A 27,153-nucleotide genomic window follows, 5' to 3' on the forward strand; every position below is an offset into this window, starting at 1 on the left:
GTCTCTTTGGTCGTGTGTCGGCCATATCAAAATTCAAGAGAATATAATTCTAACGTTAGTCGTCATTGTTGTCTAGGACATCTCTCCTCTAGCTAACTTCCCTCTTCATACTTCTCTGTCCTTCACTCCCCACACCCCCCTTCATGTGCACGTGCACTAACCCCCCAACCCCCACCCCCAAATCATTCTTATCGGTTATTGGCTGGAACATTGTTTGTTATGTTTTGTGGTCCAGGTTGGGCCAGTTTGTTTTTCTTGCCGTTTGTGGAGCCTGGGCTGTCTCCATTTTTTTACAGTGTGTTCAGGGGACTGTGATTGTGCTTGATTGTGCTAGCGGATAGTGAGGAGATGTTTGCTGTATGTGACAAAAAAAATTTGGCCAAAAAAACACGTGACACGCTTAGAGCACCTTTAAATATACTACACAACGTCTACACCATGTCATCCTACACTAACAGGCACCATAAATTTACATGCTTTGTGCATTGGTGCCATGTGGTTCCTAAACTGGGAACCCTCCAAATCTATCCGGATTATAATCCGGGTTTGTCATTCTTAAACTGGGATAATCTTGAAAAATCCCTGCATGAAATCTTATTACAGGGTTGATGGGATTGAGGAATGGAACGGGTCAGCAGGACTGTATGTAATGTAAACTGAGTAAACAAGGGTGGGATGAGCAGTTGTGGGACGAACAGCGAATTAATTACTGCCCATACGCTGAGATCATGAGGGAACATTTGTTCTCCGTGCCTCCAGGGCAAAGAAATGTTGAGAATTCAAGAGCTAAACATTAAATTGGTTAAACTGGTATCTGGTTTGATGAAGCAGACTCACCTGTGGATATGGAAAAGAGCCAAGCGCCAACTGCGAACGAAAGAACAGAGGGAAAATTAACTTTTAATGAAGCACACAGGTATAGTCACATACACATTTACAAACACCTGCATAAGTACATGAACTTTCACATATACAGCCATGATGGACGATGTCTCAAACAGGGTTTCTGGACAATCAAATCTGCTTAACAGGAGCATATTAAAATCAATTCCTTAATAATAAATTACACACAGTATTTGAATTGTTACACCTGAAGGGGATTTGTTTTCAGGCATGTTAATTGCAATTAAATGACAATGTATAAAAGTTTAAATTTATATTAAATGTAATTAAACTTTAGAGTTCTTTTTTGACCTACTTAAGTAGGCCTTAAGATCTTTATACATAATTTTCATAATTCTATTGTCTTGGAAATGTAGTTAAAGAGTACTACCGAACGTACTGACCAGCATTTATGGTACTAAAAAAACCTTTAATGTCATTTCTATTGAAACTTATATGTAATAGGCCTATTAAATAACACACTACAGTTAAAATTATAATCAAGTACTTTACTTTTTAAAAGTGTGACACAAGACTAATAAAGATAATTTGACATACAGTATTATACTATTTTGTTCCATCCATTATTATGGTTTATTACTGTCAATCGGATTCAATCACGCATTTAAATATGGTTGTCATTCCAGAAATGTTGCAATGTGTAGTTAGCAGCATGAAAAAAAAAAATATATATATACAGAAAGCGAGCAAAGATCTCTGGCATTATAATCACTGAAGATGTCAATTACAACGCAGGGTACACAAAGCCGCACTTTTGCGTAAACTCCCGTTATAATCAATGAAGCCATTTACTCGACCTTTTGCAATGAATCTCTTATTGACACGCTGAAAAAACAAATGGAAAACTTTGATGCCTAGAAAAATCCTGCCTACATCACAGCACACAGCAGGTGTATATACTTCAACAGACGTTAATCTCTGAAGACTACAACACATGCTGGAGATCATCAAAGAACAGATGTAGAAAAAGCACAGCAAAACTAGCAAAACCCAAAAGCAAAAGTCTATCTATTTTCAAACCATACTTTGATTACATTCCAGTTACATTTAGAAAATTAATCCAACTCAAACCACAGTGCATTCATTTATTAAATCAAGCATTCCCATCTCAGTTCAGGAGGTGACTTCAGTTCATTGGTCAAGAATATTGCCAACAAAACAGAGGTACTTCACCTGAACCGCCTAAACGTTCCAGGCATCGAGACGAAATCGATCAAATCCCTAACAACATGGTAAGGTCAATACTAAATCATAATCAGATCAATATACTGTTCATCAACTCATGATGATGTCAATCCATATGACCCTTGATATTTCCCACCCTAAACATCTCACCGATAATATCTAACAATATTGATAAATGCAATCAAGGGATTGACTTAAGGGATACAATAACAATTCATCACAGCCAATGAGAAGCGTTGACAATTACAAAATGGGAATCAATAAAGCCAATGAGAACTACCAGCACGGCATTTTCAGTACACGAGTCAAACAACCACACTAAAATCTAATCCACTCATACGTACATTTCATGCTGCTGGTTTCTGCTTAGAAAAACATCCATTACAAAAAGAAAATTCGCTATACTCATACACCTCTCCTCTCTTCTTTTTTAGGAACACACACACACACCTCTGAAGTAGAGAACACAGCACTCTAATTACTGGACGTTCTGCTGGCTGAGTGATTGATAGCGTTTTGCCACACTGACTCCACATCTTTCACAGTTACACACACACACACACACACACACGTATACTCATTTTCTTTAATGTTTCACTACTCACACACATTTCTTCTTTAATAAACCATAGTATTTATTAATTATTTATAGTATATTTATAGTATATATAAAGAAACCACAACATCTCTATGCTCTCATGGGAATTCAAGGGGAGATGATCCAAAAGGATAGCAGAGCATGAGAGAGAGAGAGAGAGAGAGAGAGAGAGAGAGAGAGAGAGAGAGAGAGAGAGTGTGTGTGTGTGTGTGTGTAGCAGTCAGTGGGAGATCTCAAGTGTGATCCATGCATAGCTGTAGGCCAACATCTGTTTGGACAGGGTGCCTGCAGGGACTATCAACAGCACTCAGCAGAAACACTAAGACACCAGTCCACTCGATCTATGAAAGCTGGGCCATGTGTATATGTGGGTAAGGGTGGGCGATATGACCAAAATCTTATATCACGATATGAGTCATTTGATTTCACGATGATATATATATCACATACTATATAGTTGTTTTTACTTTAAATAAACTTTTTATGAAAATGTTTGATAACATTGAAATTTCATAATTCTTGGCACCATTTTTAATATCACAAAAAACAAATACTTGTCTACGTAAAAAACAAACAAACTCAAGCTAAAGACACTCGTGCATTTTCTTTCTCAACTGTTTATGTTCACTTAAGACATAAATACCTGTGTTTTTCAAAGATGGTCATTTTGACACAAAAGTATGTGTATATAATGTTCAAGCCCAAGTAGGCGGCAAAAAGAACTCCGTTCAATTCTCACACGCTTTACGCGCAGCGGCTTTATGTGTGCAAGGCAAGTCTTTCAGACAGAAAGTGTCTTTCAGACAGCGCTTAGAAACCTTCTCTCTGACAGCATGCGCATATAGCGAAATGTTGTCTTTCTCTGCTTACTGCGCTTTAACGGTTTTAAATCACTTGTTTTTAAACCACAATGCCTAAAAACACATTCAAATGATAAGCTTGTGTGACCGTGCCACACAGCAGCATCACATGAGCTTAACCACAATAGAGCCCACCCCTATATGTGGGCATTTATAAGAAATGATTATATGACTGTTTTACCTCCATGAAAGAGATCCCTACGCTCCACACATCTGAGTGAATACCATATTGTTCCCCAGATATCCGCTCTGGCTATAGAAGCAAAGACACACAGACACATGAAGAATCATTTCAATGCAGCTTGCAATATGAATTGTGCTTGGAGTATAACTGGCACTGAAGGTCACACAGACATTCATACCCTCTGTGCAGATGTTTAGCTATTTAACCAGCTCTGTTGTCTATATGTGTGTGCCTGTGTGTAAATTGTACTTCTGAAAGAATTAGATTTTTCCGTAAAAGGCAAAATTTATTTTTTTGTGTGCATTATAGGCAGATGCTAGACTGACAGCCTTTACAACCAAATATGTATGACTGATAAGAAAGACCTATGCCTTCCCTGCTCCCGTAAGTAGAAATACTGTCTGAAAAGAAACACTATTAAAGAAATGACTGCTGCTTACCGCCATGTATGCATTGGTTCCGACGTATGTTTTAGCAATGGAGTTCACCAACTGTGGAAGAAAGCAGAAAAAATATTGGTTACACTTTATTTTATGATGTCCTTGTTACAGTGTACTTATATATTTAAAGTACTGAGTAACATTATTCAACAACATGTAGTTAGGGTTAGGCTTAGGGTTTGGTTTAGTTTAGTTAGTTGCATGAAATTATGCAAAATTCACTGTTTTTATTAAAACAAGTACATGTAAAATGTTTAACAAGGACATTGTAAAATAAAGTGTTACTGAAATATTTAGCAGGAGATCAACAAGAATCTCAAATAGAGGAAATAACATATCAACCGTGTGTCCATAATCCTTCTTCTGTGGTGTTAAGCAGATTATTCAATGCAAAGGTTTGTCACAACACCAAAAATCAGTAATTTGGGCATCATTTTTTTGTCCTGTCCATTGACACGGTTATTACGGTCTATCATTACAACTTAGAATTCAACCAAGCATTTAAATAAATCTGACGCTCCCAAAACTTTGCATTGTGTACTTACCAGCATAAAAAAATAAAATAATGCAAAATAATGGAAACATTTTTATTTTGAATGGATAATGTACAGGATAATGTACCTTTATAATTAGCATGATTTTCAGCATGAGCTCACTTCTGAAAAGAAGGTATTTTAAAAAAATGTAACAATAGAAGTCTATGGTAACCAAAACAGTTTGGTTACCAACATTTTTCAAAATATCCTCTTTTGTGTTCTACAGAAGAAAGTCACGTAGGTTTGGAACAACATAAGAGTGAATAATTTATTACATGATTTTTGGGTGAACTATCCTTTTAAGTACCAAATTTTATTTTGATTATGGGTATGTTCAAATCTCTAATCCCAAGTATGAACAATAGTAATACTAATGTAGTACTATCACAGTTATCATTTAAAAGGACAAGACGACAGATGAATACATTAAAAATGGTAACCATTAACAGCAAGGTTCAATTTGTTAGCATTAATTAAATAATGAACAGCACTTATTTACAGTGTTTACAACTCTAAGTTCATGTTAATTCATAAATATATTTTCCTTGATTGCCAATTTATGCTTGTTTATAATACATTAACATAAATGTATACTTGAAACTTGAAGTGTATTTGTACACCCAGAAATTAACATTAACCTACATTAATAAATGCTGTAAAAGCACCGTTGTTGTTCATGATACTTAATGCATTAACTAATGTCCATAAATTAAACCTCATTGTAATGTGTTATCTTCAAAACTACCTAACTAACAGACTCCTGTTACTCATCCTAATAGCTGATGAAGATCTTAGCAGTGACAGTATTGGATATCTAGTACCATCAAACACACACAACCTCAAAGGTGAAACATTATCCCCTAAACATTATGTGTACAGCCAACAATAATATAGAGAAGCTGACACATTCAGTCCTCTGATATAAGCAGAACAGTTATTATCTCTGTCTGAACATTGTAATTCAGTACAGATGTGACAGCAGGTGACCTGAGATCTCTGCCATAAGCTAAAGAACACAGTATGAAGAAACTGATTTAAATCTACTGAAAAGAGCGTGTTATTGTGAAGTGTTATTGAAATGCCAGCCTGGTTTAATTTTAGTCTGTACTCTCACAAGGGAGAGACAGTGAGATCCGGGCACAATGGCACATGTCAGCAATGACAGGACAAACATAATGAGAGCGTTCCCCCGCGGCCTGACGTGCGTCGGTGTGCGCGTGTGTGTAAGTGAATAAGAGAGACATAGGTTTACTATACAGTGTCATGGTCTGAATGGGCACAGAGGAGAACGCACACATGCACCTCATCCAGGGGTCAGCTTCAACTAGAATGTCTTCGGGGAACATGGGTATGAATATTAATTAAAAGAAGGCTGTTTGGAGTGATTGGGCTCCATTGTTGGACTCCTGAGTGTATAAGAGGAGGGGAAACTGATGCTGACTTTCTCAGTCTGAGCTATTGTCTCCAGCCACGCGCACACACACGCCGTCACTCACAAGCACTGAATATCTGCTCAATGTGGTAATTAGAAAGAGCGAGAAGTGAGAAGTGAGGAGCAATCTAAGGGGTATCTGGGGGTTAGGGAGCAAAGGCAAGAAGTCCCTGGAGGAATGAGACGAAGATGAGACATGGAGACTGATGGGACAATGGCTGATCTGATCTGACTGTGCTCACACCATACACAGATATACACAACATAAGAAGCACTTGTGTGAGTATACGCATTCAAGCAGAGAAACAAACATGCAAACAAATAATCACAGGATACAAATTAGAACATACCTGCGTGCTGACTCCAAAGTCACACAGTTTCACCTGACCCCGTGTGTTAACCAGCATGTTGGAGGGTTTCACATCTGCGCAGAGAAACAATGCATTTACACAGAGACACAAAATATTAGATTATGTCAGCAGCTAATACCATTGTGACTTGATTACTTCTGCAGTGTAATCTGGTAGAGAGTTCAACTTTTATGTAAATTTAACCAATACTCTTTGCATTAAGTACAAAGTAATGCTCCTTTTATGAATAGTTAACTAGTTAGTTCATTTTTCGAAGGCAAGGATTACATTGCACTGTGATGCTAGGTGTGTGTCTCCTTTGAAAGTCATATCTGTATGTCTGTTTTAAAAATTAGGGGCACAATCAGCAAATTAATTATCAACAAATGTATTACACATTATTGTGTCACACAATATATAAAAACAAATCTGACACTGTATATAAAATATCTAATCATAAACAGTTGATTTCTGTAATATGATCACACAATTTAGATTGACATGTAGGTCATTACTACCCAACATGTGTGTATTATCACATTCACTACAGTTCAAGTCTCTTATGTGCACCAAAACAGTCACAGCAAAACTAATATTGTGAAATATTATTACAATTTGAAATAACTGTTTTCTATTTGAATATATTTTGAAATGTAATTTATTCCTGTTAAATTTTCAGTGTATTCAGTGTCACATGATTCTTCAGAAATCATTATAATATGATGATTTGGTGCTCAAGAAGGATTATTATCAATGCTGAAAAGTTGTGCTGCTTAATATTTTTGTGGAGACCGTTATACTTTTTTTATTTTATTTGATGAATATGCCCTTGCTGAATAAAAGTATTAATTTATTTAAAAATAAATCTTACTGTCCTCAATTTTAAACCGTACTGTACTTAATTCACTTCTAAATACACATGCCTAAATGACCTAAATGAAGATCTTACACTGATAGCAAATATTTGGATATTATTATTTCAGATGTTTTCAGTTACATAAAAGTGGCTTTCTCACCTCTGTGTAAAATCTTCAGGCTCCAGAGGTATGTTAATCCTTTTACCACCTATTGACACACACAAACGCCCATACTCATTGAACAACTCAGAAGAGACTAGAAAGGGTGTGTCTACGTCTTCTGTCTGTAGAGGATAGAGCTGTAAATTATCTAAACAGTGGCATATCTTTGATTATTGTGAGAAAGCGTGAGGGAGAGGGTAATGAGGGTCAGAACAGGGTGCAAATGACAATTCAGCACTAATAAAGTGTTACAAAGACAAAACACACAAACACAGGGACGGCGCATTATTGCACTTATATCATCAAATCATGTAGCTCACCTTACTGCGTGCGTAATATTTATATACGCCATATATTAATATTTATAATATTTGTAACCGCTATGAAGAGCTGTGCACGTGCAAGTGATGGGATTTCTGGTGTACGAGCGCCGCTTGCATATAGTCGTTTCGCCACAACTAGAACTATCATCGATTTGACGCTTTCCGTGAGTCTCTCACTGAAAATGAACTTGAGACTTGTAGGGTCCCGTGTGAAACTGTCTTTATGTCGAAGTGGTAATGCTGCCAACCCAATTTATCAGCGGCCCAACAAGAAATCTCCCGAATCCAATGTCCAATGTCCACTCTGGGCCTGCATATACCTGGCTATAATTAGAAAATTAGGCTATATAATATAATACAGAATTTGCATTTTCAGCTGTACTAGTGGTTGCGTGCGGATGTTTTACGTTGCAGAATGAAAAAATACATTTTAAAAAAGTCAGAAAACATGCTTGTGCATGCTTTTATTTAGGTGCAATTTTATCAATAAACAAAATCTCCAGTCTTTCACATGTATCTCAAAGATCGTGTTTAATTGTGAGTGTGAAGTGGGGGCGGCACAACGGTGTTTTGCCTAGAGCGACAGTTGAGCTTGTTACGGCCCTGCACATACACACAGGAGTCTGAGCTGTAACATTCTCGGATATGCCGATATCTTCCAGTTTTCAAAATTCCCTGATATGCTTACTCGACAACAGTTTCAAGAATTGAAAGGACTTACAGCAACAGCAATCCTGCCCAAAACATGCTCTGGGATTCTCCAATAGACATCCAGAGAGCCCCCTACATCAAAAACAAATAATTCAATTAAATTTGTAGAGATGCTGAGTGATCTCTTCCTGTGCAAATGTTGCCTCCCAGATGCCTGACAATGTCAAAACAGATGAGACTCACCATCCATAAACTCAGTGCATATTGATATTCTGTTCTCCACAAAGAAAGCACTGTAGAACTTTATGATGTACGGAGAATCACACTGTAAACAACACAATCAAATATATCAGCACTATCACAAATCACTAACTCACTAACACTATCACTAACTTTATCACAAATGTGCACTACAGTTCAAAAGTTTGGGCTCTTCAAAAGTAAAATTTCTTATGTTTTTGAAAGATGCTGACCAAGGGTGCATTTATATGATCAAAAGCACAGTAAAAACAGTACTACTGTGAATTATTATTCCCATTTAAAGTTTCTGTTCTGATATATATTAAACATAAACATTTATTATTGATATGAATGTTGAAAACAGATGCTTAATATTTTTGTGGAAACTGTAATACATTTTTTTAGGATTCTTTGATGAATAGAAAGCATTAAGAAATAGAAAAGCATTTATCTGAAATAGAAATATTTTATAACATCATAATTGCCTTTTCTGTCACTTGTGATCAATTTAACGTGTCCCTGCTGAATAAAAGTATTCATTTCTTTAAAAAAAAAATATAACTGAACCCAAACGTTTGAATGGTAGTGTATGCTCATTTATAGAATGAGGAATCTGTGCTAGTTTATGGCAATGCAGTGATATAAACATTTCTTTATGGTTATGAAAAGAACATTTATTTATACTTTTAGGCTAACCGTTTATTGACTAATTTGCATGATTCACAAGATACTTTATTAATAAGAAAAATGTACCACTGATGAAAAGATGAGACTAATTGTTTTCATTAAGTATTTGGTTTGTAGTTATTTATAGTAAGCCATGTGATGCTAATGACACCGTAGTATTTCATTCAATATGTGGAACTGGCTAATTATTCGATGTGATTGGCTCGTCGCTGCAAAGAGTGATTGGTATCAATTAAAGTCTATCTAGCAGCTGTTGTCAGAGCAGGTTACTGGAGCAGATGGACTAAACTACATAGGCACTGATCCCTGAATAATTCATGACACTTCTTTCATACTTATCACAGTCATACACCTCAAATACACCTAATCTGAAATCTGAAACCCACACAGATCTGAATGAATGTGGTTTCCACCTGGAAAAGGACTCCAAACTTAATCAAACACAAAGTGAGGAGTACAGAGCAAATTATTTAGATTATTTATGCGTGTTATTTTTAATTCTCAAGGCTATATTCATCTCTCACTCAAGATTTGACATCTTCAAGGACGGAAAGCTAACAAAGCGACACTTAAGGGCAAAATGCTTTAAGTTTAATTAGTGGAATTGAGAGGGAATAAAGCATTTCAAGTAGCTGATCACACCGGGAGTGCACATTTTCGAAATTAGGTAAGTGCTCTTATCCACTGAAAAGAGGACTGAACTACATTGAAAATATCATATAGATACAGATTAAGTAATCAAGCATGGAGAAAAAAGGTTCAGACCTTATAAAGGATCTCAAGCTCTGACATGATTTGCTTCTGCAACTCCACCGTGATGTCGAGAGGAATAACCTGGAAAACAAGCACAAGGCCATCGTTTGAACGAACCCACTCCAATTAAACTTTCTGAACTATTTATTAAATAAGCACTTATTTACAACCCATTTACACCCAAACAGAACTCTTAAGCTAAATAAATTATATCAAACACATATGCAATACTAGACTCTTTGCCCACCCATCAGGTAAATACAACTTTTCTGATTGTGATCATCTACATGAACTGCATCAATACTTCTGTTTCAGCTCACTTTGAGATTGAGAATGTATGCTTGAGAAACATGCTCTAAGAGTTTTCTCTTCAGCTAGTATTGACAGGAAAATCAATGGTCTACCATTTAAAATAGCAAAAAGATATTCCACGGCTGTATTTTCATCCAATATTACAAACGTTTTGAACTAGAAACGGTTGTGTTTGTTGCAACCAAGGCATTTGCTCTCTCTCTTCCCCACTTTTGTAATGAAGCAGCGACTAGCTAAAATGCTTCTTTAGTTAAGGGTAGATTATCAGCCTCCCGCTGAAATAATTGATTACAGGTAAGGCAGTAAGGCAAGGCCACACAGTTAAAGCTCAGCAGAGATCACTTACAGCCTTAGCCAAATAGATAGCCCTGCTCGAGCAAACCCAGGCATCGCGCAGACGGAAAGATGAGCAGACACAGCAGAAGAAATGAAAGGAAAGGAGGACAGATAGGAGATAAGACATAAGAGAAGTGAGAGGATAACTAAACAGATGTAAATGAGGATGACGAGAGAGGGAGAGGGATAAAATGTGAGAAAAGAACGGAAGAAGTGACAGAACAGAGAACAGCTAAGATGGAAAAAGAAAGAGCCTCTCTGTCGTATGAGGGCCACAGGGTCTCAAACATGCTTAACTGTGGTGGCGCGTGTAGGAGTGCTGGATTTGCTCTTTTGTGCTCTTCAATTAGCAGAGCACTTTTAACATCTCCAGCAGTCATTCATTGCATCCTTGCATCAGTGAATTCCTTTCACTTTATGTAGCTTGAGGATCTAAAGCTTATAGCTATAGCTATCTAAAGAGGTTCTAAAGATTTGTATTGTTCTTACCTTCACTGCTACAATTCTCTTCCCAAGCAGGTGATATGCTCTGTCAAAACAGGAAAGATTCATGATTAATGACAATGCACACATTAATAAACAAACAAAACATATTTTTTTTAAAGAGCTAACATTGTATTGTATTGTATTTGTACTTGTACATGTATTTGTTTAGGCAGAAACAATGAGCTATCATGTGATCATGTGACACTGAAGAATGGTTGCTGAAAATTCAGCCTTGCCATCACAGGAATTAATCACATTTTTAAATATAGCCAGGTAGTTTTTCTTTTGAATATTTCACAATGTTACTGTTTTTATTGTATTTTGACCATTTCTGAACTGCAGCATTGGTGAGCAGCATAATAAACCGCTTTAAAAAATATTTCAATATCTTATTGGCCCCAAAGTTTTATATATAAAATCAATTTTACTTAGATATTTAAATGATCTATCTATTATATATTTGTTATCTAATGCATTTAAACATATTCAAAGTGTCCAAATGTTTTGAGGGCACGGTACACAGAAAAACATTCAATAACTGACACTGAAGGATGGAAACTATGTTCAGGGTTTTTTTTTAAGTCACAGCAACCTGAGATGTACATCTATATGACTAAGTAAGACACTCAAGTGCTTTTTAAACATTTGTATTTATTTACAGATTATCAGCATCTTAATCGCTTCGAAAAAGAGCACAGAGGAGGGGTGTCCTCATCCTAAGTGTCAAATGCAGGTGAGGTCAACCCTGAGTCAGTCACCTGCGAAACCTCAGACATTCTGAGCTGTGGAGCGTTATCAGCTCCGTTCCCGTTTCAGCGTGAGCTCTCCCAGACAGGCCTCCTGTTACAGGTCGAATTAACGGCAAAGCCACAATTATTTAATTATGATCCTTGCTCATTCCGAGCAGTGGATCTGGTTACTGCAGTAGGTGCTGAAGAGGGTTTGGGTTACAATAACCCACGACACGGTCCATTCCACCAGATAATATACTAGAACAACAGACAGCTGCCAAACGAGGGTGGATTCAACAACACAGGCACACTGTATGTGTGTATGAACACGAAAGAAACAAACAAAAGAAAGAACAGAACAAGAAAAAGATTTGATTATGACCCTCCGTACGTAGGCGCGTATACATCTGAAGTAAACAAATTCGTAATGGTTCGTGTTTGAGACAGTGCATGTGATTTATGGGAAATAGATGGCTGATCTTGTTACAGCTCCAGACACCTCGTAACTCCAGCAAGCCTTTAATTAATGTCGCTCTAAGTGACGCGACGGCTAACTTCCCTCATTTAGGACGACGACACTCGATCCCATCTCACCTCAGAGTACTCTGCAGGTACACTTTACACTTCGGAAGATTCTGAGCCATACAAGATACAGAGTTGCCCAGTGATACACCCAATATGTGCTTATTGGGAACACATATTATTAAATTAATATGTACCGAAAATTAAATCTTAAAGACCTGGTATCACAGACAGGGCTTAGATTAAGCCAGGATTAGGCCTTAGTTCAATTAGGACATTTAAGTAGATTTTATAAAACATGCCATAGAAAAAAAACATTACTGATGTGCATCTTGAGACAAAACAATTGCCCTAACATATTTTAAGATATGACAGTGCAAGTTGCTTTCAGTTAAAACAGCTCAAACATGCATTTTAGACTGGGACTAGGCTTAAGCATTGTCTGTGAAACCAGGGAAAAGGTTTCTAGTAATTTCTGATCAATTGAATAGTCAGACTCAAGCGATATCACCTGTTAGAGGTGGTACGGCTTAATGGGTAGTGATGATGGGTATAGCTCAGGCCTGATCGGAAGGCAGACCACAGTTGCGAGTTCCACATCATGCATGTAGTGAGTCATAAGCCATCACCATTGTCCCCTTGAGCAAGACACTTAACCTTATGTCTTTCCATAGGGATTGTCTGTGTAATATGTAAGCTATAAGTTGCTTTGGATAAAAGCATCTGCTAAATGACTACTTACTGCTTACTAATGCCAAGTTTGCCAACCCAACCAATGATGTTGTCTTAATGGTCGCTTCAGGACATCCTGAACAGTAATGGATCCTGCTAAGCCCATTTACAAAGTTCAGCTAAACTCCTTGAACTTTGACCCTGCTGAGTAGTCATGCAGGGATGATTTAAGACTGACAGACGCATGGTCAGAACAAGGTGACGTAGTGACGTGTGGTCCTGACCCCCGTAAATGTGTCCCTATTCTCTGTTTGTTATTTACACTCCAGAGCCCAAGGTAATGAAAGCTCTGTCATGCAGTATTCATGGACCTCTAGAAGACAGCCATCGAATGCATGTGCGTTTGCCGACGAACACACACGCACGCAACCACACAAACAGGTTTCGATTACAGTGGCCAGTGCGGACCAGACAGTTCTCTCCATCTCTTTCTCTAAGCCATCTAACCTGAGATGACCAGATGATCGCCTCACCTGAAAAGAAAGCCATAAAGAGAGGTGCGCAGGTGCAGTGTGTGTGTATAATATACAGTATCTAACAAAAGTGAGTACACCCCTCACATTTCAGCAAACATTTTAGTATATCTTCTCAAGGGACAATACTATAGAAATGAAACTTGGATATATTTTAGAGTAGTCAATGTGCTGCTTGTATAGCAGAATATACTGTATTTACTGTCCTCTGAAAGTAAGTCAACATACAGCCATTATTGTCAAAAAAGCTGGCAACAAAAGTGAGTACACCCTAAGTGAACATGTCAAAACTGTGTCCAAAATGTCAATATTTTGTGTGAGCACCATTGTTATCTAGCATTGCCTTAATCCTCCTAGGCATGGAGTTCACCAGAGCTGCACAGGTTGTTGCTGGGATCCTCTTCCACTCCTCCATAATGACATCACGGAGCTGCTGGATGTTAGACAGATGGCGCTTCTCCACCTTCCGCTTCAGGATGACCCACAGGTGTTCAATAGTGTTCAGGTCTGGAGAAATACTTGGCCACTCCATCACCTTCGGTATCGGGCCCAATACTGAGCTCATGTACTCGTAAAAATGCTCCGATACCAACAACGATACCAGGCAGACAAAGAAACACGGACAACAGAGAGTATAATGGGGATAAAAAAAGAAGGCTTTCTATGAAGTAAATGTTTCTTATTAGTGGAACATTCAATGAGTTTTGTTGAATGCTCTTGATTGCTGATCGTTCACTCAGCACGTGTTATTTGGTTTAAAACTAAATCGTATATGTAAGTAAAACATGAACTGTTACCTGATTTATGTATAACGAGTGATTCCCTACAATATTACAGGATGTGTGCAAGTCAATAAGTTCCATGAATGCAAACATTCAAAGTGCGCGTCCCGAAAACCAGCGTCTTTCAAGTGACCATAGACAGTATGGGGTCCGTGCGTTCGGCCTTAAAGGGGCGGCAGTCTTATTAACCTGCTGCTGTGTTTTAACGTTAATCAAACGAAGGACAAATAAATGACTCACTGCTCTTGACTAAATAGGCTACCTTTTGTAACTTTACAAAAATATCCATCTATATTTAATTTATTCAGTAATGAATATGCAGTGGGTTTTTTTCACATTTGATTGATTACTATAGTTTTTGTTGTAGTATCTAAATTGGAATAAAGAATTGATATTTCACTGGTGTCTAAACATTTGTACCACTGACCCAATCCTCAGCACTGAGCCCTGCTGGAGCAGCTCTAAATATGTGCTGTACTATTAAATGAAAGATAAAATATGATAGAGCAATAGAATGAAGAGTGAAAGTAACAGAAGCTAATACAATGCATTTTAGCAGGCTTAATTAAGCATTATAATAACTGAAGGAAATATTTATTTGATGAACAAATTAAGCCAACTAATATGATTTATATTCTTTTGGTTTCTCTACCAATACATTTAAAAAAGACAAATGCAGTGAAAATACAGGTATCGGTATCGGCGAGTACCAAAAATGCAAGCATCGGTATCGGACTCGTTGTGGAAAGAGTGGTATCGGTGCATCCCTAGTTTGTACTGACCATAATGTGTTTTGAGTGGTGTATTATTGGTCAAGAGAAGTCAAGAGAAATGTAGAAAGTGGCATTTTTTTCTACATCAATACTTTTGTATATTTTTGGATCTATGCAGGTGTTGCAAATAATTTTTCAGAATTTCAGTCTATGAAGATAAGAATGTTTGGTTAACTTTATCTTTTCTTGGATATGTAAGAGAGATGTGGGTTATAAACACAGTAACACAACATCAAGGGGTGCAGGTTAGGTTAAAGCTTTACAGAATTTTTATTTTATTTTTTTTATTCTTAAGAAAAGCAATTTAAGCAAATACCCTTGGCACCATCCTGTATGCAGTCTGACGGTCACAAAGGTGTGTGTTTTGCATAAAGGAGAGTGTGTGTGTACATGAGCAAGCACAGTAGAGGTGATCGAGGACAGCTGTGGAGAGGGATGGGACACTGGCCTAAATTTCCCTACGAGCCACATCAGAGATTACATTACATTACATTTCACCTCCCGCTACCTGTACTGCACTGCAGCTGTCAGTCTGAGCAGGAAACACAATAACAGTGAATGTTTCCTTTCTTTAAAGATCATGAATATGCAGTGAACAAAAAATAAATAAATAAAAACATTCCTGGTATTACGGTCTTTTAGAACACATTACACATCCTTTTTGCTATGTGAGATCAAAGTTTTCATTGATTTTTAATGGATGTTCCATACAGACTTAAAAAGGAAACGTCTATGTTCAGATCAGCTGTATTTCTTATCTATCACTTAAAAGAGAGAAAAAAAAGGGGAATGGTTTGAATTAGGAGATGAATGCAATATTCAGCACTTTCTTTTGTTTGAGGGGGGAAAAAAATTATTCTAGGCAAACACATTTAGTGCTGAGCTTGTCAGACTGCATTTATGTTTGGGTTGCAGTATTGGCTTTTTTAAAATGGTTGAACAATTTCCAACAACACAGAGGTGCTCCTCCAGTAATAGAAGAATATGATGAGTGTTTGGGTTATCCACAAAAGCACACAGATCCTTGTCAACGGTCACTTGGTTCAAGAAATTAATAAAATTAACTGTGTGTGTAAGATGATGGCTTTGACCAGTCCTGTCCTGTCATTGTATCATTTAGGATGGGTGTATAGTTTGGGCACCGAAAGGAGCTTTAGAAGAGTCACTTCACCTTCACAAACGGTAAATCAGCATCGCCCTTTACTCTGATGTCTCAAGACATTTAAAGAATCATAATATTGAAAAGGTTTATGTCTGAAAACATGACCAATGTAAAATTAATCAGAACATGAGTGCAGACCACCTATAGATTGTACTAAAGGTTTTGAAGAGGCTCTAATTAAAATCTCAAACACGAGAGCAGCACTCACTTGTAAACAGTTCCACCATTTCCATGGCCGAGCTGCTCCTGGTACTGGAGGTCATGTTCATTTATCTAAACAAACAAAGAAAAGAAAAAAAACTGAGAAAGAAATTCCCCTCTAGATACTGTTTTTATTCAAGGAGAGCAAAATTCATCAACCCTACTTTATCTAAATAATCTAAAGCATCTTCAAAAGTAAGTTATTATGTGTGTCGGTGTGTGTGGCTAATTCCAGCCACAGAAGCTTTTCAGCTTTTCAGCTTTTTAGCTTTGAACCAATTCATCCAGTCAAAAAATTAACTCCCACTCAATCATTGACATTAGAATAGAGTTTAGAACCACAATTCTTTTAGCAACTGAAAAGATACATGACATTTCTCAGTAGCGAGGTGGCAATGCTGCTGCTTTTGAAGCAATTAAACTTACACTTCACTATTAGTAGAGACTCTACTGACGAACACTGTTGAGAGACACACAGACTGGTAATATACACAAGTGTAATCTCTCTCTCTCTCTCTCTCTCTCCAATAACTGCATTAGTCTGCATATCAATGGCTCAAGCCTCTGTTCCTAGCTCTAAAATTACATTTTGGAGAAATTAGGTTTAGACTATTTGAAGGTGTCCGTGTTACAGTGTAATTATACAATTAAGTAATGGGTAATAATAATTAACTACATGTAGGGTGTGGGATTACAAATTTAGGAATCTGTTTAAGATCTGCTGATCCTACATCCATACCTTTAACATTTAAGGTAAAGATGATGACATCAGATGAATGATTCGGATAAGCAAAGATTTTAGCAAGAGGTTCCTGCCAGTCCTGTTCTCTTTATTGTAAGTCAAAGGAGTCAGATTACTGAGACTCTCACCCTTTGTCTTTAATGGCTGTTGGAGACCTTGTCCCATTCTTTGAATAGTTATGCTGATTGGATTAGGACTGGTAACACTCTAGAGTCTGGGGTGGGTTCCTATACATGGATACTTCATTTGCATGCTTTGTTTAAGGTCATCAGCCAGGTGCTTTGTCTCCATTTCTAAGCACTGCCTCCTAAAATCTATATAAACTACAATGTACACTGCCTTAGTTAGACTTGATGACTGCAGCTATACCCAAGCTTGTGTTCTCAAATAATCTTGCTGAAGATACAAATGAGTCTCTCGTCTTCGCTTCTGAGTTTCCTACAAGGGTTAGGGTTAGTAAGGTTTGTTTTAGGGTTAGCTGTATGTAATTATGCACAATTTATAGTAATTACTATAGTAACGTGTAACATATAACAGACACTAAAATAAAGTGTTACAGAAATTAGTCCTACACACAAGCTTTTAAGGACAAAAACCTAATAAATTTCTTGCAATGAAACATCTAAACAATGTTATTTTTCTAATAATTGAATGGCTCGTCATCAATTACTCCTTACTTGTATCACAATAACAGGGTATTGTTACGTCTGATGTGAAATCATTCTGCTTTTATTAAACTGCAGAAAAGCAAACAAGATATTTACTTATAAATAAATAAATGTATTAAAAGCATTATTATCATCATCATAAACAATGATAACAACATAAATAAATAAAATAAAATAATATATTTTAATAAAATAAATTAAATAAGGACTATTGTTAATAATTATAGCATTATAATAATTAGTGTTGTTATTATTACTATTATTATTATTAATAACAGCAGCATTTTTCATTAACAAAAAATAATAATAATAATATCATTACTATATATCTGAACAATCCAATCCAAGTCATTTGTTTGTGATTGCTAATGCAACTGGTTAGTCAGTGTTTTGTGTGTTATTGTAGGGGAAGTGTTTCCCCTTGTGAACTGGACCTGACGTGAAGCCAATGCTCTGCTGACAGGCCTCATCCCGACTACAGGGGCCCAGTGCAGGACATTTGATTAGGCTGAAGTGTGGGAGAGAGACATTGTGTGTGAGAGAGAGAGAGACACCGTGCGCGCGCGTGTGTGTGTGTGTGTGTGTGCGTGTTTGTGAGGATGCTAGTGCTCTATTAACTGTGCATGTTACTGGTGTCACAGGGGATGTGACTGTCTTAATTGTCTATCTGACATACTTTAGTTGACAGACTGGTCAGCTAGGGGCCTGTGGAGGGGGGAGAAGAGGTGACAGGGAAAGGAGGAGGGGTGGGCAGCAAAAGGACACAGCTCTGTACATTCAGGATAAAGATCTCAACCATACCACAGAGAAAGTGTCAGTGAACAGCCTGTTATGTGCAATCAATAGATGCTTTTGCATATTCACACAGAGAATCTAAAGTGACAAATTAAATGGGATGAGTGAAGCATCACTGGTTGATTATGTGTGTATCAAAAAAGATATGAAGAAGTAAAGTGTGTAGTGTGAAGAGAGGGCTACTATACCTGTCCATTCGTCAAAATCTTCTTAAGCTCAGCTGAAGACTTTTTTAAACTGCTGAAGAAAAAATAAAAAGTATGAAATTGTGTACGAGAATAGAATACTTAATAGAAGGCTCTGCAAATATCGGACATGCATCACTGCTGAATACACACACACACTGGCCTTCAGACTGCAGATCTTTGTCCTCTGCCAGGGTTTTTTTATTATCTCAGACCAGATCCAATTATAACTGACAAAATGTTTCTGCTGTATGTTTAGGCTATGAAGACTACCAGCTCCTGTTAGTGTTTATCTTATTAAAGGGAATTACATTATTGAGACATCAATATCACCTTTAAAGGTGCAGTACACGACTTCTGAGAAACATGTTAATATTTGAAATCAACCCAAACAAACACACCCCTCTCTTCATTGCTCTGCCCCCAAAGTGCACAAACATGCCATGCAAGAGTGGATGTCTCTTTATCATAACTGAAGCGAAGCAAAATAATGCTTCGCAAAAAATAAAGCGAAGATGACCAACGAACGACAAGGAAGAACAAAAAAATGAACACAGTACACAAGAGTATATACAAGTAAGAGTTTGTTGTTTAGTCACCAGCAGCACATCAGCTTAAAACTGTCCTGTTACTATAGCTAATAATCTTTTTAAAGCCAAAATGTAAATGTTTACAACAAGGCCCTGTTGATTAATATCTTATTGTCTAAATTTTTACTATAAATTCCTTTAATATCTTTTATATTATTTTACAACTTATTTCCTAAGCACAAGGACACCAGAATTGGACACAATTATCCATAAAGAAACAGGAATTAAATTTGGTAATGTACACTAATGTTCAAAAGTTTGAGAGAAGTAAGATTTTTTGATGATGTTTTTGTAAGTCTCTTAAGGCCCCGATATACTTCAAGCGAAATCGAAGAACGAACTGCTGTGATGTCATTTCGAACAAAATCAGGCCAAAACGAAGTTCGTTTAGAGTTCGTTTTGGAAGTTCAAAACAGCTTGCCAAAGCGAACTTTCCGGAAAAATTTGCTATGGGTGGTTAACACCTTTGAACTACCATTGGTCGGTGGCGATTACGTAATAGGCAGGTGTGTGCGGAGGCTCCGCCTTCTTTCACGTGAAAATATTTTCCCGTTCATTTCTCCTGTTCAGTTTGTCAAGGTCAGACGTCCGCAAGTTAAAATATGAACACACTGTGGAGACCTGCTTTATAGTAGAAAGTTGTTCTTCAGATGAAATGAGACACTGACACTGTTTTTCATGTATAATAAGGTAAAGCTGCTTGATTAAGCATCTATTGTATAAAGTGTTATAAATAAACATAACGTGACTTAACTTGTCACTTGTTCGCTAACAGATATCGCTGGTCACGTATTTCGAACTTTGTTTTACCAAGCGAACAACGAAAAAGAACATCGCCATGAGTATATCGGGGTCTTTATGCTCGCCAAGACTCCATTTATTTAATCAAAAATACAGTAATATTGTGAAATAACATTAAAATTTAAAAGAACTTCTCTAATTTAATATAAATATTATTTCCATATAAATAACATTTATTCCTGTGATGGCAAAGTGATGTCAAAATTATCCTTCAGAAATCTTCTAATATGCTGATTTGGTGCTCAAGAAACTTATTATTAATTTTAAAAATAGTTTTTGTAGAAACTGTCATTTTTTCAGGATTTTTTCAGAATTTATTTGAAATAAAAATATTTTGTAATAAAAATAAATGAATTAAAATATAAAAATATAGCTGCGAGCAGCGATTACGGGCCCAAGCCGGTGGCACCGCAACCCCGATGCCTTTAGTTACCTAAAGGCACCGGGGTGGCGGTGCCCCCGGCTTTGGCCCTTCATCGCTGCTCGCAGCTATATTTATATATATATATATATATATATATATATATATATATCTTTAATGTATTTTTATCATGTTGAAAAAGTTTGGTGTGAATAAAGTAAACCACTTAGGAGGAGTAGCTAAAAACTCAAGAGTCTGACATATCCAAAAAATCCACATTCAAACCAAAATATCTGACTTCCTGTTGCTCGGAGCTAATGACTGTAAATTAGAAAGTTGTCCGGCTCGATGAGACCAATATGCGTACTGATTTTTGTAACTGTGGGTAAAGGTAACCCCCCCACTTTTGTCAAAAGCATTTTGAAAGTGACACACTTCCTGCTACCAGTTGGTGGCGCTATAACTTTGACTCACAATAGTTACATCCATCTGACCAGCCTCTTACCACGAACACACTGCTGAAGTTTCATCAAGATCAGTTAATGTATGCAGAAGTTATAACACTTCGTGTTTCTCTTTTCTCGCCATAAATTCGTGTCCTCGCCACGGCCAAACCATTTGAGATATCAAAAATCATTCTGCAATTTAGAATCCTCAATGTCTTGACTTCATGCTGACCGAGTTTGGAGGCGAGTGGATGAATTCTGTAGGAGGAGTACATCAAATTCCACAGCATGCGTTTTTCAAACAACCCATAATAGCCGACTTCCTGTTGGGCGGAGCTAATAACTTAGAGTGCGGAAGTTGTTCAGCCCCATGAGATCTATATGTGTACCGAGTTTCATATTAATTCATGCAAGAGTTTTTGATATATGGACCAAGTTTTCAGACCGTGTTCAAGGGGGCGCTGTTGAGCCCCCCTGCCACGCCCGGGTACCAGCTTCAGCCCGGCCCTGGTGACCGTGGGCTCTGACCTGTGTGCAAAGTTTCAAGAGTTTTTGAGCATGTTAAGGGCCCCAAAAGCCCCTGAAACCTTGAAAAACAAAGATTAAATGGAATAGACAAATCCCCCCCACCCCCTCCACACACACACACACACACACACACACACACAGAGACAGAGAGAGAGAGAGAAAATTCTCCAGAAAATCCACATTCAAACCAAAAATATCTGACTTTCTGATGGTCTGAGCTAATGACTGTGAATTAGAAAGTTGTCCGGCTCGATGAGAACAATATACATACCGATTTTTGTGATTCTAGGAAAAACTAAGCCCCCATTTTTGACTAAAGGTGGCGCTACTGAGCCCCTCACCACGCCCATTTCTGAAACTTTGCACATGTCTACTGGCTAATAAATGTGATGTGTCTGTCGAGTTTCATGCATTTTCAAGCATGTGAAGAGTCTCAAAAGCATCCGAAAAGAATATTAAAGTTTGATGCGTTGCCACGGCAACAGTATCTAAGATATCAATAATCCTTTCACAGGTCTACATCTGCCGTGTGTCTACATTATACACATAAAGTTTTAAGCAAATCGGGTAAAAATAAGAAAGTGATTTCAAAGCATTTTGAAAGTGACACACTTCCTGTTGCCAGTTGGTGGCGCTATAACTTTGACTCACAAACGTCACATCCATGTGATCGGCCTTATACAACGAACACACTGCTGAAGTTTCAGCAAGATCAGATAATGTATGCTGAAGTTATAACACACTTCCTGTGTCCCATTATTCGCCATAAATTCGTTTCCTCGCCACGGCCAAACCGTTCGATATATCAAAAATCTGTTCGCAAGAATTCATCCTCAATGTCTTGACTTCATTCACACCGAGTTTGGTGGTGATCGGATAAATTTCCTAGAAGGAGTATTTCACATTCCATTGTATGCGTTTTCCAAACAACGTATAATAACCGACTTCCTGTTGGGCTTTTGTAAAACTTAGAGCACGAAAGTTGTTCGGCCCGATGAGATCTATATGTGTACTGAGTTTCATATTATTACATGCAAGCGTGTTTGATTTATGGACCAAGTTTTCGGACACCATTCCAGGGGGCGCTGTCGAGCCCCCCTGCCACGCCCGGGTACCAGCTTCAGTCCGGCCCTGATGGCCGCAGGTTCTGACGTGTGTGCAAAATTTCAAGAGTTTTTGAGTATGTTAAGGGCCCCAAAAGTGGCAAAAAGGTGGGAAAAAAATAATAATAAAAAAAAAAAAAAAAAAAAAAAAAAAAAGGGCTTGGGCCCTAATAAAAGTTGATCCACCTAAAAGGGTAGTCCTAATTTAAAAAAACGCTATTAACAAGCCACAAGAGGCAGCAAGTTACAGTGATTTTACCACAGGTAAGAGGTGTTCTTAGGCATGATGGATGCCGGATTCCTCTGATTAGAAATACGGTTGGTAACCCTAAGCTGTTTAACAAGCAATGTAGAAAACTTGAGGGATTAATACAGAATTGTATTACCTATCGTTGGACCGGGAATCAGCTGCAGAGGAGCTCCTGCCACTCGAGGATTCGGGCCGCGTGTTCACCTGCGGGCAAACAAAGACAATCAGAACCCTGTGCTAATTAACCTGTGATTCAACAGCAAACTGCCTGGTTTGGCCGCAAGGTTAATTGGCTTTTGTGGGGGAGACAGAGAGAAATAAAGAGAGAGGCTTGAGGAAAGGGGTCACTTCATCTATCAGGCAAAATTAAATATAACTCTGGGAACATCCTTGGGTTAAAAAAAAAGAATGAATCAACATCACGTCCTTTATTTGTCATTAAAGAGGATTCATGAAGCTGCTTCTTGTCAGAGCCACGCTAACGGATCGCAGTGGGAGAATGAAGGAAAAAAGCTCAAAGAGAGACACTATATAAATAAGTAGATTAATTGAGGTCTGTAGGTCGTATAGTGTAGTGCAGTAAAGCAGTGATTCTGTTCTTAATTAGTGTCTATGAAGACCTCATTTAGATCAGTTTATCAGGGTTTTTTTTTTTTTTTACCCTTTTCAAGCCAATTAATTCGGAATTAAACCAAAACAAGCACAAAACAAGAACAATTATACTATCTAGGTAAACAGAAACTACACTACCCTTCAACACTTTAGGGTTAGAAAGAGTTTTTGCTAAAGAAATTAATGTTTTATTCAGCAATGATGCATTAAATTAATCAAAAGTGACAGTAAAGACATTTATAATGTTGCAAAAGATTTCCATTTCAAATAAATGTTGTTCATTTGAACTTTCTATTTTTTAAAAGAATCCTGAAAAAAATCATGTTTTCCACCAAAACATTAAATAGCACAAATGTTTTCAATTTTGATAAGAAATGTTACCTGAGCAATCAACATATCAGGATGATTTCTGAAGGATCATGTGACACTCAAGACTGAAGTAATGAAACATTTTAGAATATATTCAAATACAAAACAGCTATTTTAAATTGCATTAATAGTTCCAATAGGCTTTGATCAATTAAAACACAGTCTTGGTCAACATAAAAGCTCTCTTTCAAAAAAACATATTTTTTTTTTTTTTATATTACCAACCCCACATTTTTGAACGGTTTATCAAAAAAGCAGACAGAAATACAATGAAAAACAATAAGGGGGTAGAAAATGAGAGACAGATAGAAAGAGAGAGTCTTGACTTCAATTGACATTTCAATAAGTGTATGCAGCATAACCGATCCATGGCCAATTCTGCAGAAACAATCATTGAGACACATACCTTCAGGCCGTGTATGTTGCGGATCCCTGGGGTCTTACCGGCTGAAAAGAAAATTGACTAGATTGTAGATCAAGTGAGGCCAGAGTAAAAGAACATGAGCAGAATATTTTACAGAAAATGTTTAAAAAGTCAGAATTAGTCTATCCGCAACATTACAAAACATATTGAAATACAGCTTAGGGAGCTAATGAGTATATCATAAAGAATAATGCATATGTGAATGTGAATGTATTCATAAAGAATTTGCTTCCTCTCACAGAAGCCACCGAGCATGAAGTAATTTGGGATTTGCTAAACAGAAAACGCTCACAAACGCACGTGAACAGGGCAGTGCTGAGTATGGGGTTTTCAACAGTGATCTAGGCTCTAGATGGGCCTCGGGCACGTTTACTGTTGCGGTGTTAAACTGTAATTCGGGCCAACACACTAACACACACTTTACACACCTCGTGGAAATATCTGTAAAGGCTCAGGTAACAGTCCATTGATGCGGTGCTCCATCACTGTGTTGCAGTACTGTGGAGAATAAACAAACAAAAAACTCTTAAAAACAGTCCAGTTCCTTTTTTCAGCAGTTCACACAAATCAATATTACGCTCGGTGAAAGTATTTGAGAAAAAAAGTCCCACGGAGTATCAAAGCAATCTTCTGTTAAAAAAAACAAACATTCTCTAACACTTCAGTATGGGGAACACATAGCCTATTCACTATTTACTGCAACGTTTGCCTCAATAAACTCCTAATTTACTGCTTATTAAGAGTAAGGTAGTTTTTGTAGCATTTAAGTTTCGGTATTGGGTAGGATTAAGGGATGTAGAATAAGGTCATGCAGAATAAGGCATTAATATGTGCTTTATAAGTACTAATAAACAGCCAGTATCCTAGTAATATGCATGATAATAAGCAACTAGTTAATAGCAAGAATTGAACCCTAAAATAAAGTATTGTCACATTCTCCTTCTCTCAGAGCCACTTGCAGTATTGGGGGGAAAAGAAAAGACGCTAAATGAATCGGGCACCCTGCTCAGGTAATCTTTTTGAAACCCTCTGTATCAATTCATCCGTTGTAATGGCTGCCAGGCGCAGCCCAATCACTGAGTTTTCTCATTTCAGCCTGACGTAAAAAAGCAATCTGCCAGTAACGGCTGCCTATTAATTAATTACACTGCATAATAGGCTGAAATGGAGTCTGGCATTTATAAACCTTGTATTATACTATTAATGATATTATTAATATCATGGCAAGCTTTTTGTGTTATTATTTTTTCTTTTTCTTTAATTAATCTACGCAGTTAATAAAGAAATTTAACTTAAAGCAATCTCGATTTCAAGTTTTGTTGGCACTGTGCTTGTAGTTACATATGAGACTTCATGTCGTATATTAATTACATTTATTATATTTTACAATATTCAATATTTACTGAAGTTGATCTTGCAGTTGCAATTTTAAAACTACAGAAACTGTACACTGACTTACATTTGAGATATTCTGTATGTATATATTCTATTTTATTGATCTAATTTTTATTATTACTATTTTATATATTATTTCATTAATTCATATTATTGTATAAATATTCGATATTATTTTGAAGTTGATCTTGCAACTGATACGTCATGTAGCACTTTTGCTGATTCTATTTCAAAAGAACACGCGCACAAATTTGTCTCCCCTGCCAAAAGAACATTCAATGGATGTTTCGGTTAACAGAACCATCTGGTCGCTCGTCCTCTCCTCTCAGTCCAGCACGAGACCTTTGTGTCCAAACACAGAGCACCCATCGCACACAATAAAGCCATTAAAAACCACAGATCCAGATGGACAAGAGAGGAGGGGAGAGTGTCAGTGTTTGAAATAAAGACAGAGACAGAGAGAATGAGAGACAAAGGCAGAACAAGACAAAGGTCAAAAGCAAGCCTAACCAAGGCCGTCCAGCACCGTCCCTCCGCCGCGTGCGGATACGTGATGAATACGTTGTGGCGCGCGAGGACATGCAGAGGAAGCAGTGTTAGAGCAGCTGTTATTAAATACCCTATTTATCACTGTCACCTCTCTGCACTGCCTGCAGGCACTGAAACCATGTAGCTCTACCAAAACACACACCTTTAATTTTCCACTCGGTTGCTTTATCGATTAGGGCTGCAATTACCTAACTAATCTGTAACAGTGTATTAAAAGAAACCTCCCTTTGTTGGACAATAACTAAAGGCAGTTTGATCACAGGAAGGCAGCTTGAAAGCTGGAGGGAACAGAGGAGTCGGACCTCCGCTCTGTTGGACCCCGATCATTAACACACCCCAAGTAAAGCGCTCTGTAATTAGCCATCCCAGCCTGGGAGATCAGTGCCTGTGTCTGTGTCTGTGTGTGTGTGTGTGTGTGTGTGTGTGTGTGTGTGTGTGTGTGTGTGTGTGTGTGTGTGTGTGTGTGTGTGTGTGTGTGTGTGTGTGTGTGGGCGAGGCTACACCTGACATGGGTCAGTCTTTAACTTTGAACTAACATCCTGGAAAGGCTAACGGTAAGAAGGGGTTCACCGGGGACCCAGAACATCTCAGAGACCTCAGACTGATGATCGCTGCTAGAGCAGTCAAGACAGTTTGAAGGTCGGTTTTCACCAGAGAGCTCTGT

General features: G+C 37.5%; 1 protein-coding gene across 3 annotated transcripts in view; it reads right to left on the reverse strand.

Moving 5' to 3' along the window:
- map2k5 (mitogen-activated protein kinase kinase 5) overlaps positions 1-27,153 on the reverse strand; it is a 62,345-nt gene that overhangs the window by 29,995 nt on the left and 5,197 nt on the right. For 2 of the 3 annotated variants that reach the window (XM_084108571.1, XM_084108572.1), the window contains exons 4-17: positions 24,974-25,043; positions 24,528-24,568; positions 23,277-23,344; positions 19,065-19,116; positions 16,679-16,743; positions 11,299-11,338; positions 10,174-10,242; positions 8,725-8,806; positions 8,552-8,613; positions 7,505-7,553; positions 6,489-6,562; positions 4,171-4,221; positions 3,728-3,799; positions 838-867 (exon numbers count right to left, since the gene is read on the reverse strand). In XM_084108571.1, coding sequence (XP_083964697.1) covers positions 838-867; positions 3,728-3,799; positions 4,171-4,221; positions 6,489-6,562; positions 7,505-7,553; positions 8,552-8,613; positions 8,725-8,806; positions 10,174-10,242; positions 11,299-11,338; positions 16,679-16,743; positions 19,065-19,116; positions 23,277-23,344; positions 24,528-24,568; positions 24,974-25,043 — 825 coding nt within the window. The remainder of the gene's footprint in view (positions 1-837; positions 868-3,727; positions 3,800-4,170; positions 4,222-6,488; positions 6,563-7,504; positions 7,554-8,551; positions 8,614-8,724; positions 8,807-10,173; positions 10,243-11,298; positions 11,339-16,678; positions 16,744-19,064; positions 19,117-23,276; positions 23,345-24,527; positions 24,569-24,973; positions 25,044-27,153) is intronic. The other variant, XM_084108573.1, reaches the window with a different exon arrangement.

The sequence above is a fragment of the Abramis brama genome (genome assembly GCF_963993115.1).
Source record: "Abramis brama genome assembly, chromosome: 3".
NCBI classification, from domain to species: domain Eukaryota; kingdom Metazoa; phylum Chordata; class Actinopteri; order Cypriniformes; family Leuciscidae; genus Abramis; species Abramis brama.